Source organism: Artemia sp. Qi Xiang Cuo, chromosome 1 (assembly GCF_049724085.1).
Source record: "Artemia sp. Qi Xiang Cuo chromosome 1, ASM4972408v1, whole genome shotgun sequence".
Classification (NCBI taxonomy): domain Eukaryota; kingdom Metazoa; phylum Arthropoda; class Branchiopoda; order Anostraca; family Artemiidae; genus Artemia; species Artemia sp. Qi Xiang Cuo.
The window spans coordinates 73,574,480-73,593,399 of NC_142794.1; the positions used below are offsets into that span (position 1 = coordinate 73,574,480).

Consider the following 18,920-nt stretch of genomic DNA (forward strand, 5'->3'; position numbering starts at 1 on the left):
TTATGAAAGTAAAAACATTTATATTTTTTCAATAAAGTGCAAATCATGTTCTGGCCTTGGGAAGGCATAGGGATTTTGAGCCCTACTCATGTTAATTTCTGCTCGTTTTGAGTTTGACTCGGTTGTTTACTGTAAATCATGTTTGTTTTGGGTTTAATTTATTTATCGATGCTGATTTGTTGTTGTTTCCCGATTGTAGATTATTTGATTCAATTTTTGCTCATTTTTGGTTTAATGGAGTTCTTTACTTTTCTTTGAAAAACTTATTTTGTGGAAAAAGTTTTCTTAATTAATCTTTAAGAATGAGCGAGATTGCAACAAATTATACTGAGGACATGTGAGGTCGACTCTACTCTGGCAGTGAATATACTGCAAAATTGCTGAGCGAAAGGAAAAGTATAAGTCAACATAGTTCCCGCGTCAGAAGCAACCGTCATCTGAAGGGAACTGCAATAGCTCCAGAATTTCAAGAAACACCATGAAAGTTTCAAGATATTTTTTCAAACAATAGTTCGGGTAGCAATCCAAACAGTTCTCCACCCTCCCCTGAAACGTAATTCCCTTACATACAAGGGCGGTAAAAACGAAAATATTTGAAATTTAATAAAACAAAAGTACATTAACATACCTTTCCTCTAGTTCAAGCGCGGCTTCCACAACATAAGCACTGTTGCACCAAGGAAGATATATCATAACACCTCCAGGCCAGGTATTTTACGTAGTGCGGCGGAGTAGTAGGAAAGCCCACAGGTAAAAACTACTCAGTACAAGGCTTAGTGTCTACCTCTAGTACTAACAGGTGACGAAGGTTTTGTGAATGTTTACCTAATTTTTATATTGAAAAGGAAGTGAAATTCATTTTCAACCCAACTTAAGGGTAAACAACCAAAAGTGTGGTTTTAACATAATTTCGGAATATGCATCGATACTACGATTCACTATATACCAGTGCAAATAGGATAAAATAGTCACCAAATTCAGTGTTAACATCGCCATAGCCTACTGTGATTAAGACACAGCCTACATTAAAGGAGCTCAACTAAGGTAAAAATCTTGATTTAATTTATTGATCAGTCGCAATCGGGTTTTTCAACCTTATTATCCTTACTGAACCCTTAAAATAAGCTGTGTGTCGAGAAATACACCGTGGTGTCTTTACCTCACTTTTCCGACGTAATATACAGGCTTTTGTTCTGCCTCGTGCTATCTCACAAAATCTTGACAACAGGATTAGATTTACCGAAGAGTGAACCCTATGCCAAACACCGTCATTGGGCCCACAGTTTTTTTTAACTATTTCAAATGTTTCAATGCTAACATTGGTCAAAATAAATATCTAACACCAGTTACAAGGCATACGGGGTTGTTTTAGGATACAAAAAAAAGTGAAAGCTTGAACATTACTTCAGAGAATGAATGCAGAGTGGATCGGAAGTTTTGTGTGGGCTTTTGCTCTGGGTCTTTACTTTTCAAAGAAAAGTAAAGAGCTAAATTCAATCAAGAAGAGTGGAAATAAAGTTAAGGAGTAAAGTGTAAAACAAACATAAATCACTATCAATAAATAAGTGAAACTGAAAATCAACAGAAATTACAATAAAAAATCAAGTCAAACTTAAAACAAACAGAAACTAAATCAAATAGATATAGGTCTAAAGTCTATATGCCTTGTATAGGGAGAAGTTATTGTAGATTACATTTATCGTAATTTCTGTTCGTTTTGGGTTTCACTTATTCGTTGATACCCCTAGTGATTTATGTTCATTTTGCATCTGACTAACTATATGATATTATTTCCGCTCGCCTTATATTTCATAGTTCATTACTTTTATTTGAAAAACATCTTTTTTGGGAAAAGTTTTTAAATAAATTTCTGTTCATTTTAATTGACATAGTTTTTTTGTCGGTTAATAAAAGGAACATTTGTAAAACTTTTTTTGTTTTTTTCCTCGTTATTTATGTGTTGATCAAAATTTTGAAACACATTACGGCAATAGTTATACTACAGTATAGAGTTTCGGATGGATGGGTACGTGAAATATTATTCAAATAAATGAATTGAAAATTTGTATAATCTTTGGGCTTCTGTAGAGTTGAAGCTATTCTGATACAATCAAGTTACAACCCCGAATATGGGCAAATGTTAATACTACTACTACTTCTAACAACTCACCGCAGCTCCAGGCCGCCTTAGGCCGACGCAGCTAAACACGATCTCCCTCCATCTCAATCTTTTCAAAGCCTCCCTCTTTACATCCTCCCATGAAGTTCCCTTTTCCTTTAAATCTTTCTTAATCCTCCCACCCCAGACGAGGACGACCTGCTTTCCGCTTAGGCCTAGCGGTTGGCCGAAAAGGACAATCTTCGGCAAACTGTCATCTGTAGAACGTGCCCTAGCCATCTCAACCTTCTTTTCATTATAGGCCTAGAAAGCGGGATTGAACCACATTTTTCGTACAGCCTACAGTTTGAAATACGGTCAGTCAGCCGGGACCCCATAACAATCCGTAGGCAAATTCTCTGGAAAACATCAAATAAATATTCATCCGCTTTTTGAAGCACCCATGCTTCTGAGACATATTTGACCACTGTCATCTCTGTACCTTCCAATATTCTAATCTTGGTTTGCAGACTTATCTTCCTATTCTTCCGAACTTTTTTTTAGCCATTAGCCATTATTATGTTACTTAATTAATTTTGATTCCTTAGACAATGCATATATATTCTTTTGACAACCTTGAACGTCCATAGCGTTTGTTGATGCAGTTCAAGATCCCCCTCAATAGGCCATGAAAGCCATAACTTAGTACTATTAGTCGTTCCTAACATATTGCAGAAACTTCCTTTTGACAACCATTCTGGATGCAGATAGTGCCCTTCAATTCAGCTTAACACCCACCTTAACAATGCCCAGAAGTTTCCACCTTAACACCTTAATACGTTCCTAGGACATTGCAGATACGCCCTTTGGAAAACATGGATGAAATTCGGTCTCTATTGATTTAATTAAACATCATTCTCAACACGCTCTCTTAGTCGGGAGCCTGCATTTTCTGCCCCCTCCCCATAAAATTCCCCCGCACGCAAAACTGAGCAGCCACAGAGAAAGTACAAAATGGGTACCTCGAAATATCGATCAGCTGTCTGATATCAAAAACAGTTTTAGGACAGGGGATGGTTGGTCTCCAATCACTGTTGATTTATAAAGAAAGACTAGAACTCTCAACTTCCAATAGAGTGAGCATCCTTCGAAGTTTTTAAGACCACGAGGGGGGGGGGGGGGCTGGGGATGAGGAAGGGGCACCCCCCTCCTATAGGCCAAAGAAATAAATTCTGCTAATTTTGGGGTTTAATTTTACTCTTTACTTTCATAAACAAAGCGTAGACCAGAAAAATTCCCAGAGGTCAAGAGAGATTAAATATTAATTTCTAACTCCACCCCTCCCCCTGTCCCTTTCTTAGAACTAATTCCACATTTACCTGAAGGCTCAATGAGAGTTGGGATGTTTTGGCATTAAAATGCACCCTTTGAGGCATCGGACTCCCTCCAAATTTTATACGACCACCCTTCCCATAAAAACGTTATACCTCAAAAATGGGCAACTTGCATCACTTACAGCCCTAGCCTCGAGGGCTGGAAGGGGGTTGTCAAACCCGGAGGAAGGGTTATTTGACCTTTGGACTTTTTTGAATGAAATGGTTATTTCCCAATCTGGATCAGACGTGCTTGGGGGAAATGGAGGGCGGATATTCCTAGGGAAAGGGGGCACCTAGACCCCTCTTATTAATACCTTAGATATATTAGGTAGGCCCATTGACAATCTTAGATGCATATATTGTCTGTTGATCAAGTTAAAAATCCCTAATAACAAGCCTTGAAAGCTCTTGGGATTATCTGCTCTTGGAATACTGCACAGACACCCTTTTGACAATCTGGGTGCACATAGTGCCTTTTGATTAGTTTAACATCCCCCTTACCTTTCTCTTGAAGTTTCAACTTAATATCCTATTCTGTTACTGAGAAACTGCATCTAAGTCTCATCTTGACGGCCTGAAGGCACTTAAACTCTTTTGATTTTGTTCAATAGTCATTGTAGTAATAGTAGTAACAGTCCCAGTAGTTGTAGCAGTCAAAAGTCAAAATTGGAGTATTCTAGTAGTCACGGTCGCAACTAATTGCAGTTACAGGCAGAAAAAAGTTGTATTCACAAGCACTTGCAATCGCGAGGAGTCGCAGTCAGTAGTAGTCGCACTCATAGATCCAAGCAGTCACAGTCACAAGTTGTCGCAGTTGTTTGTAGTTGCAGTCGCAAGTGGTCATAATCTTAGTCGTAAGTAGTTGCGGGCAAAGTTACGGAAGTGTTGCTTTACTATTAGAAGGAGTAGTATTAGTAGCAGCAGTGGTAATAATGTAGTATGCATATATTGTATTTTGGTTAGTTAAACATCCCTCTCAATGTGCCTTGAAACTTTCAACATACTACCCTAAGCCGTTCCTGAGATATTGCTGATACGTCCTTTTGACAACCAGCATGCACATAGTGCGCTTTGATTTAGTTCAGCCTCCCCCTCAACATTCCCTGAAAGTTTTGCCTTTAAACCTTTAGCCTTAGGAGTAGTTGTAAACACCAGTAGTATAAATATAGTACCTTATGGTTAGTCAACATGGCCTGAAAGTTTCAGCTTAACATTGTAAGCTGTTCCTGAAATATTGCTGATAGGCTACACATTTTTGAAAACCTGCATGTTCGTAATGTGCTTTTATTTAGTTCAAATCTCCCTCAACATTCCCTGAAAGTTTTATTCTTAAACCTTAGGCTTTGCAGTAATAATAATAATTGCTGCTGCTACTTTGTAGTAGCAGAAGTAATAGTAATTGAGATATTGTGCATAAAGTGCCTTTTCGCATAAGCAATAGTAATTGTGATACTGTTTATAGAGTGCTTAAGAACATAGAGCGCATTCGTAGAGTGTATTTTGATTTAGTTTAACATCTTCCTCAATATTCAAATTTGCTCTTTATAGCCTTAGCCTAATAGTAGTAGTGGTAGTAGTAGTATGCACCTAGTGCTTTTTGGGTTAGCTCAATATCCCCTTCAACATGCCCTGAAAGTTTCATCTAAACCATTCCTGATATATTGCTGATACGCTCTTTTGCCAATCTACATGCACATATTGCGTTGTAATTCATTTTAAATTCTCTGGAAAATACACCTCAATACCCTTTGCCTAAGAAGTAGCATTACCAGCAGTGGTAGGAGCAGCATCAGTAGTAGTATGTATATAATGCACTCTACTTAGTTCAATATCCCTCTCAACATTCCCTGACAACTTAATACTCTTAGCTGTTTCTGAAATATTGCTGATAAGCAGATATTGTTGATTTTACAATCTGCATACACATAGTGTTTTGATTTAGTTCCACATCCCCTGAAAGTTTTACTTTAATACCCTTAGCCTTAACAGCAATAGTTCATATTTCACAAACATCAGGCACATTTCATCTTGCTGGAATCAATGTCTGGGACTGGATCTCACCAAATCACCATCCAGGCAAATTTGTACAATAAACTGCCAACTTTGCAATGCAAGCATAAAATCACCAGATGCCAGACAAAGAAAATGAGATAGCCAAAGATTTTAACGCTACACAAAAGCTTCAAATAAAAAAAACTTAAGGGACATACACCCATACTGAGCCTAAACGTTTTTTCCCGAAACGTATGCACATGCAGCCTAAATAAAACAGAAGTTTTAAAGGTTCAAAATCACAGCCTCAATGCAATCAAAAATCACAGCTTTAAATCTACAATGATCTTAATGCTACATCAACTCAGTTAACTGAAGCTTAAAAATTGTTGTCTTTAATAACTGGTTACAAAGTAAAGACTGCATATTTGTTTAGGAATGAATGCTCTGCCTTGTAGAAGTATGTCTTTGGATATTGATGGGTTTGTCCTAAGAAAATCATGCAGATAGCTTTAAAACAATTTTTAAACTGCTCTACTATTTCAGAAATTGCATTTGGTAACATTTAGGCTTTATTTGGGCAGAAATATTTGTTTTGCGGCGTGAAATGGCTGTAAACGCACCTTTGCTATGGCGAAATTTCTCTTGTTGCCGAAGCTCATTAAAACTTAAAATTTCTCTAAGTAAGGTTTCACTTAGATTCATATCTGATTTCAACTATTGACATCTAGTAGTAGTATCTAGAGTTAACCTAAAGATGAAATTTAAGAAGGGTAAGTATCTTCTAAAACGTTACGACGTTGGCAGGACTTCAGGACGGAAATTTGGTGGTTGTGAAGTTATTACTAAAGATTATGAATGTTTTTTTTATGGAGAAGTGCCTAATGATTTTAAGAAAAACTTTAATTAAACATTTCTATAGGTGACTAAAGTGTGTGTGGTAATTATAGAGGCGCTTGCTTGGTTTCTGCAAGAACCAAATTGTTTAGCATGATGATACTTTTTAGACCTAGAGATGCTCCAGATAAAGTTTTAAGATAAGAACAATGTGGCTTTAGGAAGGGTAGAGGATGTGTTGACCAAATTTGAACTCTTAGATTAATAAGTGAGAAAGACCTTAGTCATCAGTCCCTTTATTCCTCAGTTTTATAGATTATGAGCAAGCGTTTGATTGAGCTAATAGAAGAGATTAATACACTAAAGTGACTTGTGCTATGTATGAAGATAACATTGCTGCAGTTCAGATAGGAAATGAGGGCAGCAGCTAGCTTGGTATTGCATCAGGACTTAAACTGGGTTGTGTTCTATTCCCATTCATATAGAACATTTTGACGGACTTTGTCCTTAGGAGTACATCAAAGGCTATGGAAGAGCAAGGATTCACACAGGGGAGTAAAACTCAAGTAAACATAGATTATACTTATGACTTAGATACCTTATATGAAAATTTTTGCGAAATGGGTTAATTTTTGGAGGTTTTGAGAGTCCAGGGTATAAGAATAGGTTTTAAAATTAATATGCAGAAGACAAATTGCTAAGACTGGGAATAAGTGAAGAGGTAAAGTTGGGTAACAAGAAGATCAATCAAGTGGAAAGCTTTAATTACCTAGCTGGTGTTATTAGTAAAGACGGTGGTACAGTTAAGACATTAAAAGTAGAATAGCCAAGGCCCAGGGTATTTTTTTACAATTGAAAAAAGTTTGAAGAATAGGAAGATAAATCTGCAAACCTAAAAGTGTCACTGTCTTCCTATTCTTTTTTTGTTCCAATGAGAACTAAGATAATAGGCCTAATACGCCATTAGATTCAAAATCCCATGCTAAGTTTATATGTCAGGGTTATGTATTCCACATTCATGGATTTACTATGATCAAATCTGATAAACTATTAAAATCTATGCAACTACCATTTTTCTTAAGGGTAGATTTGTCAGAATCCAAATTATGTTTGACGAAAAAACAACTGATGGGAAATAAGTCAAATTCTGCAAGACTTTCAAGGTACAAAACTAAATAAAAAAAAAAAAACTGGAAACAAACAAGATTGATTAAATGATCTTTCAAAATGTAATTACCACTGCTAACACAATTGTGCCTTAGCCCCCCCCCCCTCCTACTGAGGCTTGACATAGCAATAAGGCATGTAAGAAAGTTTGCTCATTATATGGTTTGCATTACTTTTTTGTGCTTATTTCTTGTCACTAGCTGTTTTATAATGCCAATTAAGCCAATTTGATTTCTTTTTTTTTTAGTAAACTTATGTATACAGCACTTGAATACATTGAAGGTAAATGAAACTTTTAGGAATGAACCTAAAGCCTAAAATATACTCCAGAAAGATAATATCAAGCTACTATTACTACCTTTTCCCAGGGCCAGGGACATCCCAAGCCTCTTTTCATTGGTGGGGGGGGAGATTTTTTTTTCTCCTTGGATTTCGTCAGTGTTGCCAGTCAACGTTTTCAATTTAATGCAAGGTTTGATGAGTGTAGGTTTGGTTAGAATAGAATATCTTCAGTGAGGTTGGGTTAGCTTAGGTCAGGATTTCTGATATTTAGAACCAAATTTAACCTAATCTAAACTAACATAATTCAGCCTAACCTATCTTTAACTTTTACCATCATAGTTTGCATTAGACTGAAAAGGCTGACTTGCAAAGCTAATGGAACTCAAGCAGAGAAAAGGGAATTTTAAACATCCATTAGTGAATTTTGACATTAACCAGATTTTGGACATTGATGGTAACTTAAATATATATATCCCTAATACATTTTTCTGCAGTTATACACATTAGGTTCTTGGTTGATTGTCTACAATGGGATTATCTACAATAATTACCATCCAAAATATTATTTGACATGATGTTAATACTGTAGGAGGGACTCTTCTAAAGGTAGGGTAAAGGTACTGATGATTCATCAGTTTTTGTAAAAAAACAGTTTTTCTACTCCAGGAGTCCTAATTTAAAGACTTTTGGTTTGAAAAGAGTTTCAGTATGTAGGAAAAACATCTAGGAATCTAATTGTTTGATGAGAAGTTTGAAGTTTTATCAGAAAAGGGTACAGAACTCCGTTTTTCCAAAATTAGAGTATTTTCATCTACAAATTCAACACAACAAAAAAATTAGCTGTTTTTGACACAAGTCAGAACCCAATTCGACACGGGTTAAAATGCTTCGGGACTGCTTGTGAGCGGAACCTGGTGTGTTTGATATGTGCCGAAATACTATAGAAATACCTTTGGTCAGGACACGGTATATTTGACATGTATATTTTTGTTTTTTTGATTTACTTCATCTTTATTTATTTTATAAAAGTATAAAAAAATTGTTTCAGGTATGTAGTATTTAGTATAACAAAATAAATCTTCTTTTTATTAAGTGTTGCACATAATAACACAGGAATAGCATATTCAAACATTATCTGGAATGGCCCACTTCCTGTCAGTTTTAATGGCCCAGCAAAGATTTGTTCATTGTTGACAGTGTAAATGTCATTAACATTTGGCCATTTCAAAGTGTGGTCTGCAATTCAAATCCACTTGGAAAATTTTAGTTTGGACTGTCCTTTGACAGGAAAGTCCAGAATCCTACCAACAAAATATGGCACCTCACTTTTTTGTCACTAAAGAAAACAGCATAGTATTTGTCAAGCTGCAGTTCAACCTCCAACCCAAATTTGAGATTTTTTTTTAGTTTTGTTGATAAGTGCTTGGGAAAGGGAAAAATGACTTCCATGTGAACCTATGCAATTTTTGGCAGCAGCAGGTACCCATAAATTCAACAGCTATATTTTCATCAGTGGACCCTGGAATTTTGACACCAATTATTTCTCATTTGTTTTAGATGTTTAGTGAAGTTTTGACAGTCACCTATATTCTGACAGGGCCTGTTGGTGTCTGTCGAAAATTTCAACAAGGTTACTACAAGATATTTCCAAAAGAAATAAATCAATTTATAGAAGCCATTATCTACCTTTGAATTTGACTAAAGGAACATTCTTAATGCACCTGGTATTCCACTACATTAAACAAGAATTTTTGTCACTTGGAACCTAAATTTGATAATGCAATATGTGTTGCCATTTTAATTTAATTTTCTCAAGAAAAAGCTAATGTGATTAGAATTTGGATAAAATCAGATGTGTCTTGATGCATTGGTGCCAATCCCAACTTTTTTTTTTGCAATAAATGACCAAGTAACAGCAGTTTCAACATTACATACCTGAAAAATTGTCAGGAGCTCCTTTCTTGTTAAAAACAGGAAACTGACTGAATTAAATATTCTTTTCTTATCTGGGTGTACTGGATATTGTGTCAACGTTTCCTATTATTGGAATACAAAAACGGCTTCAAGAGATAGCGCTCCAAGTCACGGCTAAGCAGAGTTATTCCGTTTTGAAGGAAAATTTCGACAGGGGTTCTGAAATTCCACCGTCAAATCATCAGTACCTTTACCCTAGCATCTTCATGAAATAAAAGTAGCACCATTAAATTCCTTTTCTCATGCTGTTTTTCGATATAACTGCTGCTACTCTAATAACATACCTCATGGTACTAGTGTATTGGTTGGTGCCATAACATGAAAACACTAGAAAGTTCTGAAAACAACACAAAAAATTTTAGAATATCATTACTAAAACTCATATCAAATACTAAAAGCATTTCACATTACTTTAGCCCCACCCACATGGTCAAATGTGTAGCTGAAATTATGCATTATCCATTGATTTTCTATATGTAACTCTTTTCTTCAAATATATTTAATGGCAAACAAGCAACATTAACAAAACCAAGCAGGAAGAACATTTGGTAAATATTGAGCAGTTCATATAATTGACTTATGAATAAAGTGAACATACGTCTTGGTGCCATTTTCAATGCTCTTTCTGAATATGATAATTTCTTTTCTTGCAAATTCAATTTTGAGCCCTTTTAGGACCCTTGAAAATAATAATTCCTTGCTACAGTTTTTGGATATAAAAATAGGTTAAAACATTGGTTTCAAACTTACTATTTCATAATAAATCTATTTAGTAAAAGCTATATATTTCAAAAACATTGATTTGTCATGACAAAGTTGAATAAAAATAATTCTGCCATGTTTTCTTCTTATTCTGGTAGGCCACTTGAAAACTGTTGTTTGACCTAAATGTCAAAAAATATCAAAGCCAACAGAAGAAACATGGCAGATAGAAATTATGAATAAATTATTAGATAGAAAATGAAGAAATCATTTTCAATTGTTTTCAACTTAATTGTGACAAGTCAATGCTTGTGGATTATGTAACTTTAACAAAATGGATTTTATAATGATATAGGGTAAATTTTAGTTCAGCTACTTTTTGCTATCTTGGAAAGAGGTTTGGTTAGGAAAATGAAATTCTCAAAGATGAGTCTACAAAACTAAGTATACCCTGGGAAGGTACTTTGAAGTACCCACCTCTACTCCTTCTCCTTTTAGAGGGCAGTGACCTTTGATGACCTTTAAAAATCTTTGTGTTTTGAAAGTGAAATCTTGCAAAATAGATCTTCTGCTTAAATGAAGTACAACAAAACTGTTTTGAGCTTCACAGCTTAGCTCAATCCCAAATTATGGAGTTTCAAAGATCTACAAATACATTTCCTAAATTTAGAGAAAAAAACAATGTGATATGGCTTAAAATTCTACTCAAATAACATGAATTGCATTTTCAGAACTAAAACCAGAGAAAAAGAAACTGATAACTAAAAATTAAGATAACAGTGGCACCATTTGGGGGGAAGGGGCATGGCCCCCTGTTTGAGGGGGCCAATTTTTAACTCTGAAGCTATTAGTTTATTCTTCCTTTTCCAAATTTTTTTTGTTACTTTCAATTTATTCCTGAAAACCAAAAACCAGGTCATTAGAAAACAGCAAATTTAAGACACTCAAAGATTTGCAGGGAAGTCACCCATTTGAAGAATGATTATACTGTCTCCAATTATTTATGTAACCAATCAGCCTGTAAAGTCATTTGCAACATTTGGGAAAAGGGGGTATCCAGACTAGGGTCTTGGAGTGTTGTTTCTCATTTTGTATTTAGTGCACTGTATACTGTAGCCTCTTCTTTTTATGCACAGCACTGAATCTGAGGGCACAAGAACAGAGGAGAAAATGCAAAGAGATTTTGCATTTTCTCCTTTTTTGCAGAGTTATTTTTACAGATTTTGCATTCAGAGTTCTACAAGATTTTGGACAGAGTGGTAAATGAATTTGAAGAGTGTCATTCTGTCCAGCTGCCAGTACTAGAAGCCAAACGAGTGTTTAACTCCAAATCCAAAGACTTTGTGAACAGAGATTTACTTCTTGAAATTGCAACATACTTTTATAAGGCTGGCATCAATGTTATAGAGCTGAAGAGTCAAGATTTGATAGCTCATACATATGTGTTGCAGCTTCCACCAAAACCAGCAAATGCTTTAGATCTTTTCAAAAGCCTAGGAGGATTGAAATAAGCTTGTTCTGAGGTTCTTGAGGTCAAGAGGGTAGTCCTCATATTCCTGCTCACAATGTGCTCAAATGAAAGATTTTTCTCTGTGTTGACATTTTTGAAGGATTACCTTCAGACAACAAGCAATTTTCACATTTGCTCCTTATGTTCTCTGAAAAGGCTACAGTGTAGGAGCTTGATTTTGAAAAGCTTGTGTATAACTTCACAAAAATGAAGCCAAGGAAATATCCACTGCTTAAGTAACTGCACATAAATTTTGGTTTTTAATTGGTGTGATAAATGTTCCATCTTGTAACAATTTTTTGGTCCCTAACCAGGTTGCAGAAGGCAAAATCTAAATAAATTATTTTGCTTTAATGTGTATTCAAAGACTAAGTTAAAGAGTAGTTCACCAAACAGAGTAATTACATTTTGAGTCTGGACTGGGGCCCAAAATTGATCTTTCACCCTCCCCCCCTTGGAGGTTTCCTGAAATGGTGCCACTGAAGATAAAATGTTGTTTTGTCTCACAACATGCTCAAATGAAAGATTTTTCTCTGTGTTGACATTTTTGAAGGATTACCTTCAGACAACAAGCAACTTTCACATTTGCTCCTTATGTTCTCTGAAAAGGCTGCAGTGTAGGAGCTTGATTTTGAAAAGCTTGTGTATGACTTCACAAAAATGAAGCCGAGGAGATACCCATTGCCTAAGTAACTGCACTCAACTTTCAGTTTTTAATTTGTGTGGTAAATGCTCCATCTTGTAACAATTTTTTGGTCCCTAACCAGGTTGCAGAAGGCAAAATCTAAATAAATTATTTTGCTTTAATGTGTATTCAAAGACTAATTTGAAGAGTAGTTCACCAAACAGAGTAATTACATTTTGAGTCTGGACTGGGGCCCAAAATTGATCTTTGCCCCCCCCCCCACAGAGGTTTTCTGAAATGGTACCACTGAAGGTAAAATGTTGTTTTGTCAAAATTTCAATAGGTATATTATTTCAACCTGTTCCAATTATCAAGTTCTAATAGTATATATGCAACAATTATCAACCTGTCAAGTAGGCAAATTTCAAAGGCTTAGAAATTGAAAGAGGGTTAACATGGAAGCTTGGCAATACCTTTCCAGAGAATTTTTTTGGCCCTGGATTCATTATTGAAAGTTTAATTTTCATAACTTAACCCCTTTTCAAGATAGCAAAAAGTAGCTAAACTAGAATTTTGCCTGATATAGTAAGTTTGAAACCAATGTTTTAGCCAATTTTATAGCCTACCCAAAAACCATAGAAAGAAATTATCATTTTCAAAGGTCCAAAAAATGGTCACAATTGGATTTGTCATAAAAGCATTTATTATATTCAGAAAGTACAAAAAAGGCATCAAGTGGTATGCTCACTTTATTGGTAGGTCAATTATAGGCCTGTGAATGGCTCAATATTTACTGAAAATTCATGGTGAATATATAGGCTAACTGGTAAATATACACCAAATCATATTATTGAGTTAGGAATAAAGTGAATACACCATTCAATGCCTTTTTTTATGCTGATTACAAATATAATAACCATTTCTATTGGAAATGAATTTCAGCCCCCCCCCCTATATATGCCAATTCAGGGTATATATTTATACATTAGGGGGGGTAGGGGCAAATTTAGTTTCTGATGTAAATGGGAGGTAATTTTAAACTTTACCCCCCTAATGTAGAAATATATACCCTGAATTGGCCTATATAGGGGGGCTGAAATTTATTTCTGATAGAAATGATTATTAGCCTATATTCATAATCAGCATAAAAAAAGGCTTGGAATGGTGTATTTACTTTATTCCTAACTCAATAATATGATTTGGTATATATTTACCAGCTAACTTGTGCTATATGTTTGACCATTAGGAGGAAGGCAGTGGTAAAGTGAAGTGAAAGGTTTTAGGAATAATATTTCTATAGGCCTATTCTTAGAGCTATATATGGGACCTCTAATGTGAGTAAGGGGTGCACCATCAGAAGAGGAACTTAAATAGGTAAAGTTCTACAAAATCATATTATTGAGTTAGGACAAAAGTGAATACACCATTCAATGCCTTTTTTTTATGCTGATTACAAATATAATAAGCATTTCTATCGGACATGAGTTTCAGCCCCCCCTATATAGGCCAATTCAGGGTTAGGTATAGCCTATATAGGGGGGGGGGCTGAAATTCATTTCCAATAGAAATGCTTATTATATTTGTAATCAGCATAAAAAAGGCATCAAATGGTGTGTTCACTTTATTCCTAACTCAATAATATGATTTCGTAGAACTTTAACCGGTAAAATTCTACTTTAGCTACTTTCGGCTATCTTGGGAAGGGGTTAGGTTAGGACAATGAGACTTTCAGGGATGGGTCTAAAGGCTAAAGTATGTCCCGGGAAGGTATTTTGAAGTACCTACCTCCAAACCTTCTCCCTCTAGAGGGTCATGAAATTTGCCTACATGACAGGTCTATACCCATTGAAATTTTGACAAAACAACATTTTACCTTAATTTTCAGTTATCAGTTTCTTTTTCTCTGGCTTTAGCTCTGAAAATGCAATTTCAGTTATTTGAGCAGAATTTTAAGACATATAAATAGTTATTTCCAAAATTTAGGAAATGTATTTACATATATTTAAAACCTTATAAATTGGGATTGAGCAAAGTTGTGAAGCTGAAAACAATTTTGTTGTACTTCATTTAAGCAGAAGATCTGTTTTGCAAGGTTTCACTTCTATAGCTCACATATTTTTAAAGTCATCAAAGGTCAGGACCCTCTAGAGGGAGAAGGAGTGGAGGTGGATACTTCAAAATATCTTCCCAGGACATACTTTAGCCTGTAGACCCATCCCTGAAAGTTTCATTTTCTTAACCTAACCCCTTTCCAAGATAGTCAAAAGTAGCTAAAGTAGAATTTTACCATAGCATGAAATAACAAATCTTGAGACACTATTTTTATTTCATCAAAATGTTTCTTTTATATGTCCTCTCTCTTATAGCCTAGCTTTAAAAGATGCATAACAATCAAAGAAAACATGATAGCCTAGTCTCATTAATAGAAACATAGGTCTACTACATATTATAGCCTAAGAATTTTGTTGTGTTATCATTTTCTTTTAGCTTTTAAGGGCTATAGGTTATATGGTACCATTGGGATGGTAAGGATGCATTGGCAGACAAGTGGCCAATTCATTTAGAAATAGCCTTGCATAGAATAAGGCTCTCCAGTGATACCAATAGGCCTAGAAACATTCTTGAGGTACGGTCCTAGAGTAATCAAAGAAGGTAATCTAGAATAAAATAGAATTTCAAACCTGTTCTTCTTCTTCTTCTATTTAACAGCAGGACCTGTGGAAATTGAATGACTGCCTTCTTCTTGTTCTTCTTATTAATAGTTACTCACACTGAACTAACATTTTCACTCCAAGGGCCGACGGGCGTAGCGTTCTAAAAGCAAAAACATGTGAATAACGTGCTGGCCTTTTCACCAAAAACCTGCATTCTCTTGGTAAATATCTTGCATTTCTTAAACATGTCTACTCAAAGAAGACGATTTGTTTAGCTGATCAGTCAAGTAGCTCTAAAAGTGAGATTGGATGAGCTTAGCACTGGTGTTACATTGCGAGTTCATACTGCCTGCTCCTTTACGTAGAAGTGCGAAGCGGTGTCGGATTGGTTGTCTCAAAATAATCCAATGATCAGAAATAAGATTATGTTTTTACGGATTTCAATGTAAAGTAGCTTGATAGGCCTATTTACTATATTTAGTTTTATTGAGTTAAAACTTCAAAGATAAGCAAGTCATCGTGAAAATGTTGTTAGGATCTAGAAATAGTTTCTAACTCGAGAGATTATATAAAATACGCACGTTTTGGAAAAATGTCGTCGTTTGTAGCCTAAACTCTGCGTCTATCCTGTCCTTAAAAATGTCTACTAGATCATCTTTTTAACTTAAGTCTTTCACTGAAGTCTTTCAGTCAATGGTAAGATTTAGAAAGCATTGAGATAGAAGTGATGCAGAGTCTTAGCTATTGGCAGACCTATTTATTATAAGATTTGTTTGATTGTCTAGTTGTAAGTAGTTGAGCTAGAAAGTCAAAATCACTTTTTTTCAACACAGTTAGAGAATGGTAACTGTAGCAATGCTGGTAATAAGTGAGCAAGAAGTATTAATTAAAATTAAACGAACTAGTGAGCACTTTCCCTGAAAAAAATAAAATAAAAAACCTTTCTATGATATTTTGAGTGTATTTTCTTTGTCATATGGGCTTCCTGTTCCTTAAAAACAGGCTTGTTATTCTTATTAATGAGAAATATGTAAAAATAAATTCTCATAGGGTGTGTCCAATGACTTTCAGAAAAGTTTATGAACTTTTTATTGCAGCATTTTAAGTCTTCGATTTAGCCTTTGATTGATTTAAGACAGCTTGGAAACATGGCTAAAACTTTGAGTGCGTCCCGACTTGGACTGTAGTTAAACTATGGTCAAATTCAAGCTTTTTACCCTCTGTAGTCACAGCTACTTTGATCGTTTTGTCACCGGACTCTAGTTGACTTTTTGTAGATTTTGTCGCTGAGTTGAGTCGGCTCATAGTCACTAAAAGATGTTAAGAATTTCACTCAGGGATTTTGGAATTTTGAGAAAACTGTCCTAAGCTGACTGTCCAAAACTGAAACGCATTTCATTTAAGCTCTTATGATGATTTTGTCAGTTATTGCCACACTGACTATGATAAAGAAGGAAACTTTCAGATTCGAACCTCTTCTGAATTACGGTTGACTTTACTGTACGCAAGGCAATTACTGCAGTTCAGGGTCCAAATGCACTTTTTCATTGAGCGTTAAATGACCGCTATCCTGTCGAAATTTATGTGACGTTTCTTAAGACTAGGTTTTAACCTAATGCGACATGATATTTTGGTTTCAAAACTCTTAACTTAGTATTCGCGAATCCTTATTTAGTTTGAAATATTTGTAGTAATCTTTCAAATGTTATGCAAATAAAGAAGTAGAATCTTATTGCTTTTTGGCCCAAGAGCCTGGTTTCAATAGTGCCCTAGAAGCATGGACTTTTACCTGGTTTTATTTTTGCTTATGGTAAACATCAATGAAAATGGTTTTGAAAACAGATGGAAATATTTCGACTCTGTAAGTTTATTAGAACTTTTGATAAAGTATATTTCACATTTCCAAATGGCATCTACTGAATCAAAGCGTCTTGTTAAATTTATTTTCCTTTTCTTTTTAATAAAATTATAACCTGCTAGTCCCGATTCCTAAATAATCTGATAGCTGACAAAACAATATTACTTGGCATTATGATGGCTAGTGACCTGAAACGGGAAGCCCTTAACTTCGAACTAGCGAAAAGAGTAAAAACAGTACTTCAAATATTAAAATTAGTGCAAAAATTTAAAATAACTTTATCCCAGCATTTTCACGTTTATTGTAGCTTCATAAGACATGTTTTAGAATATAGTTCCCATATTTAGCCATTTGTATTAAGTGCTTAATAGTTTTGCAGATTACATAAGAAAATGTGAAAGGATTCTAGTAATTATATTTCGTGCCTTTGGGAGGGTGTAAACAGACAGGCTTTGAATGGATTGGGATGGACGAGGACCATGTGCAGCTGTTTTGGCCTCAGGCGACTTGGTGCTGTAGTGAGTTGTTGTAATAAGTTTTAAATAAAATGATTCAATGTGGTTGATGGTCTTAATTGGCTGGCCATAATTTAATTTCAATGAAGTTTAGACAATCCAAACTTCGGCGCTGGGCCTAGTTACCGCTAAGGGCTTTTGCTTTTTTTCAAAGTTTGGCATGAACTCAAATCGTTAGAAAAAGAAAAAAAAAACTATTGTATGCACCTAGGAGGAAGTGAAGCCTTCTTACAATACAGTTTATTCTACGGTCAGCTTGCCAATTTCACCGAGAAAGTTCAAACCCCAAATGAAGAGAGTGCTTACGAAGTGTTAGTTTCGGTGGTTGTTGTTTTGTATGACCAGCCTTTTTACCACTACCCTTTTTGTAGTTTTGCCTCCTTCTGTTTTTGTAACCATCGCTAGGTCCATAGTGACAGTGAGCGCTTTTCGATCTCACTACTTACTGTAGCAATGGCTTATTAACTGGTGTTTACGTATGAAATGATTTTGGAGACATTATGAAATACTCTGCTTCCCATCATTAGATATTAGTTAAGATAAAATCATTTTCATATCTTCTATTGTCTATACTTGCTGCTCCCCAGTTTTTTAGGTTTAACCCTTTTTGCCCATGACCAAAAGTTGGGCGGCTTGTGGGCCTGTCAATAGCGAACAAAGGGGCTATCGAACTTCCAGCAGTTTGGTGACAATCAAATCAGTGCCAAAAAGCACAACTGCTGAAAATTAGCCTTTGATGGCTAATGATGAAATTATTCAAATGTCAAACCAGTTTAGACTGTCTGAATTTACCGTGATGGTTGGTCCAAACGCACTGAAACACGGTTTTCTAGCCCGCTGAAACAGTGGAATGGAACTTCAATATTTTTTTAAACTCTAAAAAGCGAATGATGGTACATATTCTAAGCCGCAGCAAAGTCTATCGGACAACAGACATAAAAATAGAACAAAAGTCGAAGTGTGTGCTCTTTTGTGAGGATCAGAGAAAAATCCCACCCCCAAAGGAACTATCACTGAAAGTCTTAACTTCATCCCCCAAATAGAAAAAATAGATTTTAACTCTAAAAAAAGAAAAAGCTAAAAATATGAGTGTCAGCATGAGCCTGTGATGTTTTTCTCCCGATAATCCTTTATTTATTTGTGAACTATATTTCATTTTTCAGGGAGGCTAGTGAATTTTTGAACATGGATCACGACAACACTGGGAAATATCGACCATTTCAAGTAAGTTTAGGAATTATTTTCATTTCGAGTGATTTTTCATCAAAAGTCAGATTCAGTAAACCTATTTAAATGGACATAAACAGGAATTTCCCATTTCACCATGTCA

General features: G+C 35.3%; 2 protein-coding genes across 3 annotated transcripts in view; one reads left to right on the top strand and one right to left on the bottom strand.

Annotated features, from left to right (window-relative positions):
- LOC148956702 (protein-lysine N-methyltransferase SMYD4-like) overlaps positions 1-15,185 on the bottom strand; it is a 70,934-nt gene extending 55,749 nt beyond the window's left edge. The window contains exon 1 of one of the 2 annotated variants that reach the window (XM_089086825.1): positions 15,079-15,185. In XM_089086825.1, the coding sequence (XP_088942951.1) occupies positions 15,079-15,100 (22 nt within the window). In that variant the 5' untranslated portion in view covers positions 15,101-15,185. Of the gene's footprint in view, positions 1-628; positions 658-15,078 lie in introns of those variants that run through there. The other variant, XM_089086833.1, reaches the window with a different exon arrangement.
- The window catches only part of LOC148956704 (cyclin-dependent kinase 4 inhibitor B-like), a 57,446-nt gene continuing 39,250 nt past the window's right edge, over positions 725-18,920 (top strand). Inside the window, exons 1-2 of the mRNA XM_089091781.1 lie at positions 725-1,044; positions 18,754-18,814. Coding sequence (XP_088947907.1) covers positions 18,776-18,814 — 39 coding nt within the window. The 5' untranslated portion in view covers positions 725-1,044; positions 18,754-18,775. The remainder of the gene's footprint in view (positions 1,045-18,753; positions 18,815-18,920) is intronic.